Source organism: Pleurodeles waltl, chromosome 4_2, assembly GCF_031143425.1.
Source record: "Pleurodeles waltl isolate 20211129_DDA chromosome 4_2, aPleWal1.hap1.20221129, whole genome shotgun sequence".
Taxonomy (NCBI): domain Eukaryota; kingdom Metazoa; phylum Chordata; class Amphibia; order Caudata; family Salamandridae; genus Pleurodeles; species Pleurodeles waltl.
The window spans coordinates 45,908,312-45,928,710 of NC_090443.1; the positions used below are offsets into that span (position 1 = coordinate 45,908,312).

General features: G+C 45.5%; 1 protein-coding gene across 2 annotated transcripts in view; it reads right to left on the reverse strand.

Annotated features, from left to right (window-relative positions):
• ERBB3 (erb-b2 receptor tyrosine kinase 3) overlaps positions 1-20,399 on the reverse strand; it is a 184,929-nt gene that overhangs the window by 57,539 nt on the left and 106,991 nt on the right. For both annotated transcript variants that reach the window (XM_069230585.1, XM_069230584.1), the window contains exons 3-5: positions 11,069-11,255; positions 4,044-4,169; positions 2,001-2,066 (exon numbers count right to left, since the gene is read on the reverse strand). In XM_069230585.1, the coding sequence (XP_069086686.1) occupies positions 2,001-2,066; positions 4,044-4,169; positions 11,069-11,255 (379 nt within the window). The remainder of the gene's footprint in view (positions 1-2,000; positions 2,067-4,043; positions 4,170-11,068; positions 11,256-20,399) is intronic.

The following is a 20,399-nucleotide window of genomic DNA, read 5'->3' on the forward strand; positions in this document are numbered from 1 at the left end:
CCCTCGTAGACAACCTAATCTTTTCAGAACAACTACTTGAAATGATCGCTGACAACTTGATCAGTTCAGACAACAATATCTTCCTAGTAGACTTAAACTTGCACTGGGGACATCTGAAATACTATGCTGTATGGTGCACTATCTGTGGGCACACTATCTGTGTAATGGAGGAGTAATTCAGGCTCGGAGGGTATGGGTAACTGAAATTTGTCAGCTCTCGTGGGACATGCCATAGCCTAAAGTGCTAGCTGACCACTTTAGAACTTTTGGGCTCTCAGCTGAAAATGACATATTAGATCATTTTCAGTCAGGCTTCAGAACAAGTCACTGTGCTGAAACAGCAACCTTAAAAATAGTCAGTAAGGTCGTTCACTTTTTACAAAAAGGTGAATCCTGCTTTCCCATCTTCCTCAACCTTTTTACGGCCTTCAACATGGTTAATCACTTGTCTCTTCTAGAGATATTTAAAGAAGGAATAAGATATATTGACACAATCCTCAACTAGTTCTTCTCGTTCCTGGAAAACTACTGTCAATGTGTCAAACCAGCTGACTCTCTTTTCAACAAAACAACTGTACATTGAGGCATGCCTTGGGGCTCGCTACTGTAGCCCACACTACTAAACCTTTACGTTGACCTGCTAACCTCCATTCTTAAGCTCTTGAGCATGTATTGCTATTTCTAGGTAGACTATACTGAGTTATATGAGAAACCTCTCTCTCTCCAAAAGACACTGGAATAGTACCTCATGACTTGGACGAGGTTGAGTCTTGATTACTCTGCACCACCTGAAACTAAACCTGCGGAAACAGAATTCTTACTAACCTCCCTTCCAGCAGTACCGTACCAACGCAAAAACAACAGTTAACAACATACGTCAATTGTAGATTGTGCTAAATCCCTGGGTTTCATAGAGGATAGACACTTGAACTTGCTGTCACATAACAACACACTAGCCAAAGGTGTATATTTCAAACTAAGCCCATGAACACATAATAAATGGTACATCCAGGACCCCAATATCAAGCAAGTGGTACAATCGCAAGTACATTCAAATCTTAACTTTGGTAACACTCTTCTGGTGGGAGTTCCCAAAATACACCTGGTGCCACTAGGAGCAGGTGTAAATCATCGACTCAGCTGACCCCAGGCTTGAGGAGATATGACAACCAGGGACACTTTAAGGATTTCAGGGCCCCCGGACCAAAATGTATTTGCAGTGCTTCCTCACTGGCTCTTTCCCTTCTCCTCTGAATCCCTGTGTGACCTTGGCCAGCTTTCTCTGACCAATATTTATTCTTTGTCTGTCCCTACTTACATGCTCCTGGCAGGAGCTTGACACAGACACTGGTGCTACCAATGTGACTATATTACACCCAGTGGAGACTGAACAGCTGTGCGCATTCACGTAAAATCCTTCAAACGCTAAGTAGCAGCTCCTCTTGGAGAAATATTGCTGGGTTGATTGACTGATCCATACACTTAAGAGGTGACAGGGTTGCCCTATACAAGTTATTCTTATACAGACAGTAGTTGTGGTATTCCCCATCCAGTAACAGTAGTACACGCAATGAGACCCTGGCCCAGTCGCCATCACAGTATGACCGTGATCGAGATCTTCGATTGATCAGTCTTCTTATTGCCAATGTGCCCATAATCCACAGCATTTACCGGGGTTTGCCTTATGTACGGGATTGATCTGAACAGTTCAGGAGTTGTTTGATCTGTTAGTCACAAAAAACACCTCTCCCAGGTCACTCTGGTTTGACCAGGTCGACATTCGCAACTATTATGTCAGAAAGCGCTTGCCCTGCTGGAGGCTGCTGTGCGTGACTTGGGCTGGAGCTGGCAATCGTAGCCCCGGGGCAGTAAAATGGCAAGAGATGAAAGGCCACTAGACATAAAGTTAGCAAGGAGGCCAGCAGGCTCTGGGCCGTCAAAGAAAACCTAATTATAGAAGCATCAAATGCAATGGATTAATGGAAGGGTAAGATACTCACGTTTCTGACAGTGGTCCTCCCCAGGCCCCCAGCATCCCTTTGTACACGATGGGTGACATTTAGAACCTAGTAAACAGGAAGTTTACACGTTAACAAGAAATAATGCCATGTTTTACAATAAACAAAGCAGAACGATTCGGGTGCTTTTTAATGTAAAATGCACCAATAATCAGTAGAGTAGATCACATTCTTCACCAATAAATTGTTGCAGCCAGGAGCTCGGGTATGTCCAGCACCACACATGGCCAACCACAGAAAATGATGAAGGTAGGCACTTAAAAATAAAACCTCACAGGAAATAATGTTAAATAAAATCAAATAATATGAAATTGTTAAAGTTGAGGTGAAGATCTCCCTATAATGAAGTACAGGGAAAATTACAACTTATTCATTAAGCTTCATAATAAAGTGGTAAAACATTTTTATGTTAAATATTAATGCAAAATAATTGTATATATTTGTTTTAAATGTAGGACATAATAAAGAATGCCACTGCACTATTAATTTTGAATTAAATCTGTAATTAATTTAAATATAATATATTAAAATGGTATTTATGTTTAAATTAAAAATTCCCAAATAAAGCAAAAAATATATTTTTACTATGTAATAATCTTTATAAAAAGTGATGTATTTAATTAAATAAAAGTAATTCCATTATGTTATAATAAAAATGAATGGCACATTGATTTATAAACTCAACAAAGGTTAAAATATCTTATGATTAAATAATAACTATGTGTGCAGGCCGGCCCTGCACTCTAGTATACCGTCGCCGGAAGTCCTTTGCGACCTCTCGACCAGAGGTGCTTGCTTGCATCACTCCCCTGCCAGTAGGGGCCAGGTGAGCTACATCGTACACTTGTGCGTGTGATGCGTGTATGATATGCCTATGTGGAGTGTGTTGTGCATGTGCTGCGGCGAGGAGATGAGGCCCAAAGGCTAGAGGTTCGAATCCCGACCTCTCTGTGATTCTGGGCAAGCAATTTAACCTACCTGTGCCTAAAAACATCTGTAATGTCTGGCTCTCAAGTAAAGCGTTTGTTTCTTATATAAAGCGCGCTCATGCGTTATATAAAACTGCAAATAACAAAGGGCCAGATGTACGAAGCCTTTTGCATGTCACAAACTGTGAAAAACGCAGTTTGCGGCATGCAAAAGGCCGAACGCGATGCTCATCCCCAAATTGCGAATGCGACTCGCAAATAGGAAGGGGTGTTCCCTTCCTATTTGCGACCGCATCGCCATTCAGAGTTGCTTTGTGACCGCGAATGCGGTCGCAAACCAACTCGCAGTTACCACCAGTGCCACACTGGTGGTAACTCATTCGCAAAAGGGAAGGGGTCCCCATGAGACCCCTTCCCCTTTGTGAATGCCGAAAAAAATATTTTTTTAGAGCAGGTACTGCCTACTCTGAAAAAAACAAAAACAAATGGTTTCGGTTTATTTTTCGTTTTGCAGCTCGGTTTCCTATAAGGAAAACGGGCTGCAAAATGAAAAAAAAACCTGCTTTATTGACAAAGCAGTCACAGACAGGGAGGTCTGCTGACTACAGCAGGCCACCATCCCTGTGAGTGCAGGGACTCGCTATGGGGTCGCAAACTGCGACCCACCTCATGAATATTGATGAGGTGGGTCTTTGCGACCCCATAGCGAGTCGCAGAAGGTGTCTGAGACACCTTTCTGCATCCAATTTTGCGAGTTGCAAATTGCGAGTCGGTCAGACTCGCAATTTGCAAGTCGCAAAATTGGAGTTTACTACATCTGGCCCAAAGTGTGGTGCGCAGCACATGCATGCAGGTATACGGACACTCTGCCAAAGGCCACTTTTTAGAGACTACTAGGGAGATAACATGAGGAGAATGAGGACCAGAAGCTGCAGGTGGGGGACAGACTGTGGTCGCAGCTGAGACTGTGCAGCCTAAGGACGTCCTCTTTGCGGAGAAGCTGCAGGACGAAGGTTGCCTAGAAATGGAGTAAAAAGCTGTGATTGGAGCAGCTCTCTGGCTCTGTGTTAGGCTTGTGGTCGCCGCGGGTACTCACAGTTCTTCCCGTTTTCTGTGATGAAGACCTCGGCCTTCTCATCGCGTACGATGTCCTTCCAGTCCACGGAGTCCACGTGGCACAACATGGCATTCTTCTTGATGCTGACACCGCCGGCGAGGATCTCTGTGGACAAACAATGCATGGGAGTGATCCACTGGCGGCCTTGTGGCAGACCCTAACGGAACAGGCAGCTGTAACCCCGCTCCATCCGCGGTGGCAAGTAGGCCAGAGAAACCCCAGATCAACACTGAGCAACAAGAGTACGGTCTGCTCTCATGCTGGGCTGCAACCCCGAGATTATGGGATATGTGCTGGGCCGCTGGTATTGTGCAACAAGGAACAATTTATGCAGAAGAGTTAACTAAATTACGAGGCAAGAAAAGGCAAATTATGTGGTATATAATGCAACGCATTTTGTGATAGTATTAATTATTTTGTCATTATTACACCTTAAGACTGCCTGGGCAAAGGTGTCACCTCATTAGTACCAGTTTAATACCCATAGACAAAGGGCTTCTGGAGTTGAGAGATTCTGCAGCTGCAGCAGTTTCTGCATAATTATGGATTTGCCACAGTTGCCACATAATCCATTATCTGCTGCATAATTTGAATATTTTACCCATAAAAAATTGTTTCTAGCTCAAACAGATCAAAAGTTACTAAAAACATTGCAACATGCGTTGCCCTGCAGTGAAGGCCCCTTTGCAAAAGTCGACTGGTCACCTTTTAATTGCCTATTGCTATATTTAGGTGTTAAAAATGTTTACTAATGAGGTGGAGCCTTTGCTCAGGTAGTGTTAACAAGTGTAAACAGAGCAAATAATTCAGTAATACTGTTGCAAAATGTCCTGCATAATTTGCCAAGCGCTAGATGCCAGGCAGTGAACGGGAAAACTACTATACGTGCAAATCCGTCTTTTATCCCACAAAAGGGAATGGCTGCACTCCAGGAGGTACAGGTAAAATGTTAAATTGAAGAATTGGCAGAATGTTCATGCATTCCGACCAAACACATCTTTTTCGAAACATTAAGGGGGTTGTTATGACCCTGGCAGTCACCAGACCGTCAGGTTGGCGGTTGGACCGGCGTGGTCGTAGCGGTCCGACCGCCACATTATGACCGTGGCGGAGGTGTCACGGTCCAACCGCCGACACCGTCAGGCTCCCGCCAGCCTGCAGCCTGGCAGTCCCGGCAGTCCCAGTACTTGTAATCCACCAGGGCAGCGCTGCAAGCAGCACTGCCCTGGGGGTTACGAGTCCCCATCCGCCAGCCTGTCCATGGCGGTTCACACCGTCAAGGAAAAGCTGGTGGAATGGGGCGTCGGTGGGCCTCTGGGGGCCGCTGCACTTGGCCTGGGCAGTGCAGGGGCCGCCATGCAGAGCCCTGTCACGCATTCCACTGTCCGAATAATGGGCAGTGGAATGCGCGACGGGTGCTGCTGCACCCGCTGCACCACCACATTGCCTCCAGCTCCATTAGGAGCTGGCTGCAATGTTAAGGCTCTGTTCACCGCACTCTGTTTCTGCCCACCGGCCCTGCGGTGAACTCCTAATAGGACCGGCGGGGTTCAGGCCGCCCATGTGGCCTGATGGCAGGATGACTTTGGTGGGCGGGCCGCAATGTGACAGTGCACCGGGTGCAGCAGCATCACTTGTCGTGCATTCCTCTGCCCGTAATTCGAGGAGTGGAATCCGCAATGCGGCTGTGCATGGGGGCCCCTGCACTGCCCATGTCAAGGATTACAACTGCTGGGACCGCCGGGCTGCAGACTGGCGGCAGCCTGGCGGTGTCAGCGGCTGGACCGTGGCAGCTCCGCCACAGTCATAATGTGGTGGTCGGACAGCCACAACCGCAGTGGTCCGACCGCCACAGTGACCCTGGTGGTCTGGTGACCGCTAAGGTCATAAAGACCCCCATAGTCTTTCCTCCATCTTTATACATTTTAAGGCCACATGACAAAAATACTCATTGTAAAGAAAAATATACCAATGTTCATTGTATATGATTTCTATTGTTGGGTCAACCTGTGCACTAAGTCAGGCTACTGTTGTTTGAACTGTGAATAGCTATCATCATAGTCTAAACAAATAATAATGTTATCTGTGCTATTGGTGTATGAGCTACTGAAAGTAGTGCCTTATGTTGTTTCACATTACTACAGAAAATAACATTACGGGATCACCACTCATCGATACTGGCTTTGTCAATATTTGCAACACAGTTTTACAATCATTGGCAAAGTAAATATCTGTAGCGGTGGGATAAAGTATGGGGATCTCTGGAGGCGAAGGGAGGCAGATGGGGAGGAAGGAGAGAGACGCGGAGAAGAGAGAGAAAGACTGAGTGGCAGCAATGTTGGTAAAGGGAAAAAAGAGAGAACTAGCAATACAGAGGCAGTGTTGGAGGAATACAAGGATAACTGGCAAGTGGGAAGAGGGGGAAGAGAGGAAGGAGCAGGACAAACAATCTCATTAAGTGCTAAAAACGAAATGCATGTGAAACTTGCAAAAAGAAAAATAGTTCCCTAATGTAAGCAGTGGTATGATGTACTCAACCTGGACTAGAATAGCGAAGTGTGGCAGCGAAAAGCAAGGTGCAAACAACAAAAGCATAGAGGGGAAAGTTGAAAAATTAAAAACAGGGAATTTAAACAAACAAGGAAACCATGCATGCAATAATGAGCCAGGGGTATCCTTCAAAGCCACATCCAAGTATATGTTAATGTACTGGTTACAACACTGTCTGCAACAAACATCTCAATTATATGTAGTGTTACCACAAAAAAGGAAACCAAAACTACAGCTACCATAATGTAAACAAACATTTGCAATGCAATGGGTCTCACTTTTCCTTGAGTTAGAACTATTAGGGTTGTAAACTCCTAACCAGACTTTTCTTGCCACATAAACTAAAAATGAAAAGTAAAACAGTTTCACATAAGTGAGCCGACAGCCGCCATGAGCACGAAGCAGACACACAAAAGGAAACACAGGTTCGCTCACAGTGAAAATCGGCAAAAGTGCAATTATACATGTTACCGGCAAAAGTGCAATTATCCATGTAACAGGGTCGATGTCATGCAAAGCGCTCAACTACTGCCCAGCGAGATGACGCTGCCTACGAAATAAAGAGAAAAAGTAGTCCAGAAACCATACGGAAAACATGGAGCCCTGTATGTTTTCAGTAGTTGGCCAGTGCACTCTAGGAGGACTTAACACCGGAAAAGGCATGACGTATGCATACCTTTCACTAATGAAATCAAGTTAATTTTAAAAGGCAAGCCCACGAACCACCCAAACCGATGGGCGTGACATGGGTGTGGTTACAAGCTCATAGAGAGATTACAATAGGGACAGAGCGCTTTGGGCGCTCGATCCTAAAAATGGAGGACTAAATGAACTAATCCAACCTGACACAGGACTGCTCGCACCTTGTTACAGGCGATCCACCCTCTCGTGTTGTGAGTCATACTGAGTTAACATACAATCCTTTGGCAAGGAGACAGACTGAACCAAAATAAGAAATTGAAAAACAAACTGTTAGGGCGTGTTGGAAAAGTGAACAGGAAGAAATATGGGGATGCTGTGCAATCAGCAAGTAAAGTGAGGACATATCCTTGAGTGAGGCACCTGAAATGTTTTGAGTCTCTATGTGAGACAGTCTGCTTGAGTGTGTGTCAAGCTGTCTCTAACAAATTCCTCAGTTTTGCTCACAAACATATTCCAGAAGTATGGCTTCCTCATTCTCATCCCAAGAACAAAGGTCTACAAAGGAGATGCCTTTGGTTCGATGGTAACGTGCATTGTACCCTCTCCTCAATGTCTCTGGCATCAGAAAGTGAGGTTGGTCAATCAATCGTAGTCTCTGACTCAGACTGCGCAAGAGTATGAGGTGTTCTTGAGAAGTCACATCGTGTTGGCCAATCAGGATGCATGGCCGCTTTTGCCTCCCTCTGGTGATAAAACAGACAATAACCAATTCTTGGAACTGGATTAGAAGGGTGGGGCTCAAAAGCAAATCTCACCAGGGCCAACCTTTGACCTGCTCGAAAACAGAGAGCTGAGCGATAAAAGATTGCTAAAGTAAACAGGTGCGAAAGTCCAACCCTGACTGCATTCTTGCAGAAGAAAGCTCTCAAGTGGATAAACTTGAAATGAGTAAGAACAACATGCTTTGTAACTGACAAGCTAAAGTCTCACTGAAAGAGAGAAATTCCAATCACATCACAAATCCAACAAACCACAAAATTGTGAAGTACAGAGAGCCTGACTTTTTTATGTGTTTATGGTTCTCCAAGGGGCCTTTGTGTATATTTGCAGTCCCTTCGTTCTGAAATGTATGTCTGTATGTAAGTGGATTTGTAGAGCGTGTTCCGGCTCAAACGAGCATCGAAGCGCTAATCAAAGGTGAGAGGAAGAAAACAGAAACACGGTGCCGCCAAGAAGAAAAAGAGGCCAGGAAAACGGGTCTTAAATTAGCACGGGAAAAGTCGAGTTTTAATCAGTTTTCGGAAGCTCTAATAATTAGATTCCTTCCTGATATGGATGGGGAGAGCATTCCAATGTCTAGCTGCGGCTACAGTGAAGGCTTTGTCCCCCCACTTGACTTTGTGAGTATGCGGAAACATGGGGTATCTATCCCTGATGTCGACCCGAGATGGGGTGGGGGGGTGCTTTACCAAATAAACTTAAAAACAACATGTGAAGCTCCACTAAAAGCTTTTTTCTCTGTTTTGACGAATGCAAACTAGCATGAAACACTTCATAAGATGCCCTACGTTGATATCCTTATACTTCATGCCAAAATCTCAAGAACTATTAAAGCCAATACTATTGCAAGATTGTAATATTTAATGTTGACACCCAGAATATTGTGGCTCAAGAACATCAAGGATAGAATATCAAGTGGCAATATATTGAAAGGTGCATGCAAACAGGAGTGTATTGACTTACTATTTCTCACTCCACTATGTACTTTGAAGATGTATGCACCACAGAGGTACATATGTGTGGAGTTAGGTATAGAAAATCTAGATTTACTTACCAGCCAGTTTTTTTTTTTCAAATGTTGTCCTCGATACTGTGTCCCATCGATATTCTGGGGTGGGAATGCACAACCTTTTGTAAACTGCATACACCATACTGCACCGGGAGTACTGGAAATGCTACAAGTGATCCCATCCGCTGAAACTGTTGTTCCCCCTTGCGGGATTTGCTATAGTTTCATTTAAATGAGCGCGTTCGCACAGGTTCATGGCTCTGACTAAGGCTTTTTATGGATTTCATGGATAGCAAGCTATCCATGAAGAAACAAGTCGACGAAGTCTCATCTGACTGGTTCCACACCTTTCACATGATCTGCAAGATCTTCAGATGGCTCCCAGGAAACACCAGATGGACTGTCTTGCAGGCCCCCATCACCAGCAGACTTGACCACGGAAACATGCTCTAAATAGGAATCACAGCATGCCTCCTGAAGAGACTCCAGACAATACAGAACTCAGCGGCAAGACTCATACTCGACCTCCCCAAGAGGGCCCACATCATACCCCATCCCAAGAAACTACACTGGCACCTGAGTCAGAGGCGATGCCAGTTCAAGATGCTGACCCACACCTACAAGGCCCCTGCACAATGAAGGATCAGTGTACATCAACGAATGCCTGAGTGTTTGAGAAGTTCTTTGCGGGGGAGAAGGACTATATATTGGATATATATATAAATGTATTATATGTATTCTGTGTATCAGTTTAAACACAAAGCTATCCGACTTGTACATACCTTCTATGTCTAGATGCTGCACAACGATTTGTGACCCACAAACGGAATCAGTCAAATGTGTTTTCGTTTCCCCAAATGTTATGTTTACATACTAGTTTGTTGTACAGTGGTCACAATTAATATCAGCTTTATACGTACACACCCTTGACTCAAGCGGCCCCTTATGCTTTAAAGCTCTCGCAAACCCGCATGGGTTATGTCGGAGCTTTATGAAATATCTTTCCTTAAAAAAATAAAATACAAGACTTGAATGAGGCGGCATGTTCTTTCTCCGTTCCTTAATGTTCTAGCATACAAAGGGAGTCAACTGGGGTATTCACATGGTTCTCGGCAGTGGGTGCAAAAGGGCTAACTCTCCACCAGCTCACCACATCCAACTCATGAAAAAACAAACAAGCATTTGCTAAAGCATCACGTTTGACTTGCATTTTCAGTGTACATCTGTAACTCGCTGGCACAATTAGATCATGCGTATTAACTTGTAGGCCGTACCTATGTCACAAGAAAACGATGATATGTCGTCTGCGCTATACCGAGGCCCTGCATAGTTAAAAGTTGGCATGAATGCTCAGCTAATGCTGTCAGTCAGCTAAACACTAAAAATATCACATGAAGTGTATTTCTGTGTAAGATAGGGTGACCAGACTTTCAAAGTAAAAAAACGGGACAAATCAAGGAAAAGGACTACACTTTTACTTTAACCAAGCGGCAGAATGACAGCGCTTATCAGTATAAAAATAGAGCAGATGCACTAAGAATATAAATAAAATGCAATTTTTAAGGCCAGTATCCTGCTTGTTAATTAAAATGCTTTCTTATAACAACTGCTAACTATCCCTGCTTTGGAAAACATAAAAAAACACCTCCAACCGTTTTCAGTTGACCCATTCTAAAAACCGGCTAAATTTCCTGAAATGCGCCGGGACAGCTGGTGAAAAGCCGGGACTGTCCCGGCAAATCCGGGATGCCTGGTCACCCTAGTAAGAGGGCCCAGAACAAGGGACTGGACTCACAGGAGTGATGCAGACCAGGAATGATGTCCTGGGCAGAGGGGTCTGGCTACTGCCTTACAGATTAGGGTGGAGGAGGGCTGAAACAGCTCGGCGTGGGTCTCAGTGTTGCAATAACAGGAGAGCAGTGTGCAGAATTCAGGGATCCCTCAAGCCAGGAGCGAGGTACAGTAAGGTGCACTGACGTCTGCTGAGCAGCACGGAGGAGCATCGGGTGTGCGGAGCCCTCACCTGTCAGGTGCGTGAAGCCCAGCTGGCGAAGACCATGATTGCCGCTGACCTGGGCGTTGATGGCGATGAAGAGGGCAAACTTGCCGTCGTACACATGGGTCCCCCGAATCACTCGCAGGTTCTCAAGCGGCAGGTACTGGAATGTGTTCATCACGATCAGCACATATCCCGTTACCTCTCGGATGGTCTGAAATGAACGAATGAGTTAACAATGATATGTCAACAGATTAAGGCAACACGTAGAATTAGCCCCATTACGAGATGGTGGGGAATTAGAAGGGGAAATACTGAATCAGGGCAATCACGCAAGACCCAATATAGCCCGGATTAATCTGTGTTTTTCCCTGAGTCCGAGCATGCGCCGTGCACCTTCCCCACCTACTGCCTGCCGGACGAACGGATGTGCAGAAACACAGTACGCTTTAACAGGATTGCTTCCGTAGCCCTTAACCATGTAATCACAAAGGCCAGGATACCCCTGTTGGTAGCGCTCTGCCTGACTCCTAATGGGGCAGTATGTTTTTAGTGATGGCCAGTGGACCGCCATGTTTTAGTGATGGCCAGTTAGTGATGGCCAGTGGACCGCCATGTTTTAGTGATGGCCAGTTAGTGATGGCCAGTGGACCGCCATGTTTTAGTGATGGCCAGTTAGTGATGGCCAGTGGACCGCCATGTTTTAGTGATGGCCAGTGGACCGCCAAGTTTTAAAATATGTGGGAACCAAACGGCCTTCAATACGTCTCTGAAACAGAACTCCCCTTTCTGCCCAAATCCCAAGAGGTCACACACTTTGGGCTTCATTTAGAGTTTGGAGGGAAGTAGTAATTCTCCTGTTTGAAGGAGGCCTAGATATGGAGTAGAATCCACCATCTGAATTCAATAACCCTATGGTGGTGTAAATTCATGTTTAAAAACATTTTCGGTAGAAAGTGGAGAATTTTCCTTTTCATCCAAACTCTAAATGGGGCCCTTATTCCTTTGAGTTCTGGCAGTAAACTGAACGGGTGATTGACTGAGGGTGACTGAGAGTAGTGACGCGGCACATATGCTTTGTCCATTCTGTAGTTTGTAATAAAAGTTTTGTCTTCAAGGTTCCTCCTTCCACACAACAGAATCCACAATTCATCCAGCAACGTCATTCCTTTGGTTTATGTCACAAATGAAACTGTCTATGGTTATGTTATATTATGCCCTGTATTTGTCAATCACACTTATACCCGAAGGTCTTACTGTGCTGCTGTGTTGTACATTTCTGTTTGAAATGCTATAGATGCTGCTTGACAAATACGTTCATGATTTCAGATCTCTAGCTTCTATCACCCTTTTCTTACTCCATATCCAACTTCTTAGCCTGACCCAGAGTCATAATAAATCAAAAATACATACATATATACATTATTGAAGTGGCTTTCGGTAGGCCTTCTTCACCCATTGATCTCTTCAACTGTCATTCACATTTTGATTCCACCCGCCAAAGCATATAGCATGGGTCACTGTGTCAGTCCGCTTCCTCTATCACCCTCTTTCACTATAAGCAGCAGCATTTAACTTGACCACGTGTGCATATCCACCAATAATGGAATTTCACATCACTGCCATGCTCTACTGGCCTGTGCTTTTCTCATTCCATTCTTTACCGCCTTTTGTTTTAAAAAAAAAATGTCTTAAGCCATCCTTACATGGTTAAACAATGTATTCAAGTTTCAGTCTCTCAAACCCTATAGTACCTTTACTTTGTGCCATTAAGAATCATATTTTCCTGTGAGGTGTACTAAAAGTATGAAGGATTCTACATGAGTGCTAAGTATGCCTGCCTGCCAGGAAGCACTCATACTGCTGTATTAAAATTCTATGCAATGGTTACTATAATTTAACATTTACAATAGGTTCTTCAACTTTAGGCAGTGGCATGTTTTATTTTTTATTTTTGTGGCCCATGCTTGCAATAAAAAGACATTGCACCAGATTGCTAAAGCCAGATCTATTGGCTTTGCCAATGCTTTCCTTTATTATACTTCCTCACAGCATAAGCCCCAACTTCGTCCATTTATATTATTTACGCTCCTTGACTTACTCCATGGGCCTCTGTGCAGACCTCGTTTGGGCCACATCTGATTGCTCACTGTGATGGCACCCATTACAAAGAGGTTAGCCACAGTACTTTCCACCAGAAGAAGAAGTGAGAGACTGATAGGAGATGTGTTTCATTTATTAGTGCATGGATGGCCTGCAGTGACGTACCTGGCTATGCGCCAACTTGCAACGATCTTGCAGTTGACACCAAATTCGAGCCCAATACCACACTGAGCTCTTTCGTGGTGGACTGCACAAGTTTGTTAGTGGTGGAGTACCATGTTGGCTTCGTCTTTGGACATCAATGAGTGCATTTATTTATGTTTCTCACTATCCCCAGCCCTTTCTCTTTGAACTACTCAAACATCTCAATGCATGGTCATGTAGCACATGCGATATACTGCATCCGCTACATCAATCTAACCACAGCATCACAAGGTAAGTATAGCCTAAGCGATGTGGAGTTAAGAACAGCACATATACACCCACTCTGACAATATAGTGGATGCTACGTTTCTGTATGTCCATATAAAGGGCAGTGATAGTGTCAAACAACTAATATTTCATGGCACTGTTGACACATGTGTCCCTACTCCCGAGAAAGTGAAGGGATACTGGGAGCGTCCACCTGGAAATAATGTCATATGCAGATGCGCTACTCGACGGCCCCTACACAACATTAGCTCTGTGTCTGTCATTGCACATTTTTATTTTAACTTTCGAACTTTCTCCTACTCCTCCCCAGAAACAGTGGCTTCTGAGTGAATAAGACATAGCTTTGCCCATGGACCTCAATTCACCGAACTGCCAGGGGCAGCGGAAATGACATCACACACCCTTTTGACCTCCACTTTCACTCACACACACAAATAACTATACATACACACACATTTACACTTGCATACATTCTCTCACATAAACACACTCTCAACTGTAAGCCCACACACAATATACATTTAAATGCATTTTTGCTTACCTCAGCTGGTATGGAAGGACATATTCTAGCTAACTGCATTTCATTTTTATTACACTAGTAGTGAATAATATAAGTTTTATTTAAAAAAATGACAGAAAACAAAGAGAGTGGACCCCTAACTGACGTCCATAAGTGGGAGCTGCCCCTGTGTTCCTGGCAATGAATTTGCCATCTCTGGGGCCAAGGGTCACAAAGGCAGTGCCAGAGGTCGCAACGGGCAAGCCAGGGGTCGCACCTGCGGACCCTGGAAGCCTCTAAGTGAGTCCAGAGCTTTGCCATTCTGGACTCCCTCTGCCTCTCTGCTGATCTCAAGAAGCAGGGCACACCTACCCACTGGGTTTAATGGCCGCCATTCAATGTAAGAATGCCCCATTATTTTCCTTTGTAAAGCGATAGCCTCCGTCCTCTGTTTGACATACGTTGCGGGTGTGTGCGTGACGCACACATGGCCAGCGGGTCAGTGCTGAATGACAGGGCCCTTTCATGGTAAGTTGTGGGGGCGTAACGCAGACCTCTATAGCTCCTGCTGCGCGGGGTGACCCAGGCATTCACGGGGCCTGCAACCCTTCAGGGGAGCCCCCTTTCAGCCCAAGGCCAAATAATATTTGTGGGATATGGGAGTATCAGTGGCCCCTCATTACATTCTGCAGGCAGAAGAGTGGGTCAGTCATCTTAAGGTACGCACGCCACTGGTATCAAGGACTACAAAGTCAAAATCTTGAGTCACCCAGTAATGTTTTTGCATTAGAAGTGAAACAAATAGATACTCAAACAGGCTAGTGCAGAGGTGTCCAGAGCAGGTCCACAAGGGCTGGATCTATACCAGGGGCCATATTTATGGCCACGTCACGCAATGCATTGCAGAAAGCCACCTTGCTGAGCTGCACTGCATGACAGGGAAAGGGCAAGTATGCACCATAGTTATCATAATACGTCACATTCCTGCCTTTGTTGCATGCAGGATTGTTTTGTGCAGGAAGGGGCACCTTCCTGCACAAAAACAATCCTAGGAGACATATTCTTCTATGTGCGGTACAGAACGCAGCACACATAGAGGAAGAAACAACGAGAAATAGAGCTATTTCTCCTGAATATGCCTCCTCTGGGAAGGTGTAAGATTTTGCTGAATCCCCAGATTTAAAAGTTCTTGTAAATTTGGGTATGCATCGAAGTCCATGGGGGTTTCATGGGAACACCCATGTAATGCCCATGGAACGCCTTCCCAGGGAAGAGCAACTCAACGCAGCGATTTGCGCTGTGCTGTTACTCTAGATTTTTTAAGCCACTCAGAGCCACGCAAAGTGGTTTTGCGTGGCTTTAAAAATCTGACTGAGAGGTTTGCGTCACTCATGTACCAAGTTGTGTGGTGCCAATGTGACAGAACTTTCTCATAAATATGCCCCAAGATATTTAGAGTATTGGCATGAAATTTAATTTACATAGAGTGGAGCCATCTCTATAAGAGTGCTAGTTTATCTGCGGGGTGCAAATTGACCAAAGTTCTACACCCCTAGTTTCCGAATCATGAACAGACCTGCAGTCAGTGGGAGGGATGGACAGTGAGGACAGATACCATGTTCGCATTTTCAGCCCAACTTTAGAGGCATGCCAAAGCATCGGCCACATAAATGCTGCTCTTTTATGCATTGGGACCTTTGACTCACATGAGTATGGAAACTAGGACTTCTCACGTGAACAGGCTCGATTCACATTTCCTATACTAGGCATGAGATCGTAAATCTCTACTCCACCTCTCCTGCATTTCAGGAATGGTGGAGTTTTGTGAATCTGGCTCGAATGAAGGCAACTGGAGCTCATTAATATAGCAAACACGTGTGAAAACGACATGAAATGGATGTGGCTGTTCTGGACTCAAGTTGGACGCCCTAGGGCTGGCTGTGACTGAAAGGCTGAGCTTGGGCAGAACCAATCACGTCACTTCCCTCCAACTTGCAACTTAATTCTGACTGCTCCTGTTCCTAGTTACTTCTACCCATTTCTGCTTGCAGTGCTATGCAGGAACAAACAACCCTTTCCTGACAGCTTCAACTATCTTACCAGCCTCCTCTAATTAAAAAAAAGTAAAAAAATGCATACATGTATACATACAGAGAAGCACTGTGGGCCCTCTTCATTCACTCATTTACATTTTACTTCCGCCCACCACAGGCCTGCTCACTGCACGTAACAGCACAGGGCACTGGGCTAGACCGCTGAGAGCAGTGGAATTATTTTACCTGGTCACGCATGCACACATGCCTAAAAAGTGGTGTGTTTAAGTGCGCGCCCAGATTTTTCTCTGCCATTTTACCCCCCTTTCCATTTTTTATCCTTTTGATATTTATTAGTCATCCTTCTAAGACTGTAGCCACGGGGAACCCACGAGGGCTTGGTTGGTCAGCTTACGTTGATGTTTCGCCCCCACCACTTTCAAACTCTTGACAGCAGTCAGGGCTGGAAGGCCAAGTGACCTGCTGTTAAACGAAATAGCGAATTTCAAACATCAAACACATCCTATTAATGTATGCAAATGCATGTGAGCTATTATCTATGCATTATAAAACAAAGTTTTCCAAAGCAACACATTTCCATTCCTTGAAGCAAGGGCAGAATGACGCACAGTTGGACGGTTGCCCAGGGCTTCGAGGATCCCACTCATAGGTGTAGCTATCACTAGTGCAGTGCGTACAGCAGCATGGTCGGTGGCCTAGGGCTTCGAGGCTCTCACTCAGGGTGTAGCTATCACTAGTGTAGCACGTACAGTAGCACTAGGACCGAGGGCTTCGAAGCTCTCACTAGTGCAGTTCGTACAGTAGCCCTGGGGACTAGGGCTTCGAGGCTCCCACTCATAGGTGTAACTATCAGTACGTACAGCAGCATGGTCGGTGGCCCAGGGCTTCGAGGCTCCTACTCAGGGTGTAACTATCAGTACGTACAGCAGCATGGTCGGTGACCTAGGGCTTCAAGGCTCTCACTCAGGGTGTAGTTATCACTAGAGCAGCTCGTACAGTAGCATTGGGACTGAAGGCTTCGAGGCTCCTACTCACTGGTGTAGGTATCACTAGTGAAGCACGTGCAGCAGCACTGGGGCCCAGGGCTTCGAGGCTCCTACTCAGGGTGTAACTATCAGTAGTGCAGTGCGTACAGCAGCATGGTCGGTGGCCTAGGGCTTCAAGGCTCCCACTCAGGGTGTAACTATCAGTAGTGCATGGCGTGCAGTAGCACTGGGGCCAACTGCACCTCAGTTATGGATGTTTGTGCTACCAATGCAGCGGCGGGTGTGCATTTTCTTTCTTTGCATATGTCTCTTTGGCACTCTGAATACGCCGGGCTGACTGCACAGCAGCTGCGGCGCATCTCACTGCCCTGCAAGAAAGGGAGCCCATGTTCCTTGCTCGCATTGAGGCCCAGTAGGGTCCGCGGCTGGCCTGCTCCTAGCTTTCTAAAACGCATCAGCAATGAGGGAAGTGTTGCTTGGAGGAAGCCAGTCAGTCCCTCTGAGAGTCTAATAGGCAGGGAGAGGTAATGCGTCAAGGAAAAAGGTCGGAATATTATTTATTGCCCAGCTGCCAGCGATACACTGAGGGGAGGGGGCTGCACATCTCCATCACCCAGGCTAAGACTACGGGAACGCAAACTAGAGCTACGATTCTGCAGCAGCCCTTGCCAAATCAGCAAACTTCACTCACCAAAGCAAGCCTTCTGCATGTAGCAGACATCCTAGAAGGGTGTGAGGCTGAGGCAGCCTTGCTGGGGTCTGACCAGGCCGCCTAATGTCCCGCATGGTCTCTGCAACTAGGACATTAATCAACTATCCTATATGGAACTAATGTTACAAATGCTCTAGAAAGGCTAATACTGGCACCGCTACAGCTGTCCCAGTGCCCTCACGGTCTGTAAATGTATCATGTAAGTGCTTGAATTTATTTTGATATAGCAAAGTGCCCAGGGGTAGAAGGAAGGGAGTGGATCATGGGTCATACAGCGCATGAACATAAGAATAACCATAACAACGGGTATTTACAGAGCTTGGAAATGGCAGATCCGAGGTGTGATGTGCAATGAAGCACTGTATGTCTGATTTCCATATCATCACTGTTAATACAGACTTTTTAACAACATATTGATTACTGTGCACATGGGAAGGAGGAATGCTGTGCTTTCAGAACTTAACTGACAGTACATTCTTACAGTCTCTAAGATACCTTTTTATCTCCTAAACTTTATTTAAAAGGTAACAAAAGTAAGGTTCAAGCAGAGAGCTGTGTTTTCATACCAATGAGATCATAATATGTTAAGTAACCCACTGATATGGAGGCTAATTCTCTCTCTAATATTGCCCAGCCTAAAAAAAAAAAGATACGCCCCATCAAAATACAGAGAAAATGCTTCCTTTGAACAAAATCCGCCATCTTAGAGCAGGCGGTAAATAAATGTGCACCCACAAGAAAATTGAAGCGCTTAAGTCAACCTAATACCACAAGAGCCCACTAACAGCTCCTTAAAAAACACTTTCCGACAGCATTTTACCAGACTCCCCCAGAGCAAGAAGAATTCCTCAATCCCTTTTTCTGAGAAAATCTACTTGATCAGGCTCAATTTCAATTTGACTTTCCTACCACCACCTCCGCCTCCTGCATGTCTACAAACACGGGAATCCTTCACCCTGCTTACCACTGAAGACTGTTCAATGACATCAAGAATCTGAAACCCATTTACTCCCCCTTCCTCTACAAAGTAATGAAGAAAGCCTGAACTTCCACTGGGTTAACTCCTGCAGCAAGGGGGTAGGTACTCTCAGTCTGTGGCCTACGACACTATCAGCCTTTTGTTAAAAGTTGCATTACCAGATGCTTACAGCGAGGGAACCAAGAACACAATGCAGTGATCAGGCATGGTGACTGCCATCTTGTATCTCGCAAGAGGTGGAAGATTTTGCAAGACTTGATTTCCAAAGGGATGTGGCTCATCTAAACAAGCACTAGCAAAGCCAGTATGTCTCGACTACACAGCTGTTGGCTTTGACAATGTGTTTTTGCCATGTTGTACACCAGTGTGGCTGCTGTACCGCATGGCTAAAAGTTAGTGGTATGGAGTGTTATAGAGTGGAGTAGGGGAGTAGTATTGTAGAGTGGATTTGTTGGAGTACCGTGTCGTAACATGGAATAGAATAGAGTGTCACAGAGCTGAGTAGCAGGTGTAGAGTTGTGGCAGAGAGTGTTGTAGAGTGAAGTGTCGTAGAGCATAGTGGTGTAGCGTTAAGCGGAGTGGGGTGGAATAGGGTGGAGTGGGTTGGAGTGGATTGATGTATTGGGCAGATTGGATTGGAGCAGAGTGGGGTGGATTGGATTGGGCTAGAGTGGGATGGAATGAGCGGACTGGGGTGGATTGGATTGGGACGGATTGAAATGGGGTGAGGTGAATTGGATTGGGGTGGATTGGAGTGGTGTGGTGTGGATTGTATTGGAGTGGGGTGAATTGGAGTGGGGTAGATTAGATTGGGGTGGGTGGACTGAATTGCAGTGATAGGACTGGGGTGGATTGGATTAGACTGGATTGGGATGGGGAGGATTGAATTGGATTGGGGTGAACTGGTGTGGGGAGGATTAGACTGAACTGGAGTGCAGTGGATTAGAGTGGGGTGAATTGGATTTATTGGACTGTGGTAGATTGGATTTATTAGATTGGACTGTGGTAGATTGGATTTATTAGATTGGAGTGGGATGATTTGGACTGAACTGGAGTGGGGTGGATTGGACTGACCTTGAGTAGGGTGGACTGAATTTGAGTGAGTTGGACTGGATTGGGGTAGACTGCAGTGGACTGCAGTAGATTTGACTGGAATGTGGTGGGTGGATTTGGAGTGGGGTGGAATGAATAAGGTGGGTGGATTGAGGTAGGAGGACTGGATTGGAGTGTGGTAAAGTGGGTGGAGTGGATTGGGGTGAGTTAGATTGGATTGGGGTGGCCTGCTTTGGGGTGGATTGGATTAGAGTGGGGTGGACTGGATTGACTGGGGTGGATTGGACTGGAGTGGAGTGGTGAGGACTGGAGTGGAGTAGAATGGAGTGGGTGGATTGGACTGCAGTGGGGTGGGGCAGATTGGAGTGGGGTGGATCGGATTAGAATTGAGTGGGCTGTACTGGATTTGAGTGTGGTGGACTGAACTGGAGTGGGGAGGGTTGGAGTGGAGCTAATTGGTTTGGTGTGAGGTGGATTGGAGTGGGGTGGACTGGAGTGGAGTGGGGTGTGTGGACTTTTTAAAGTGGGATGGACTGGAGA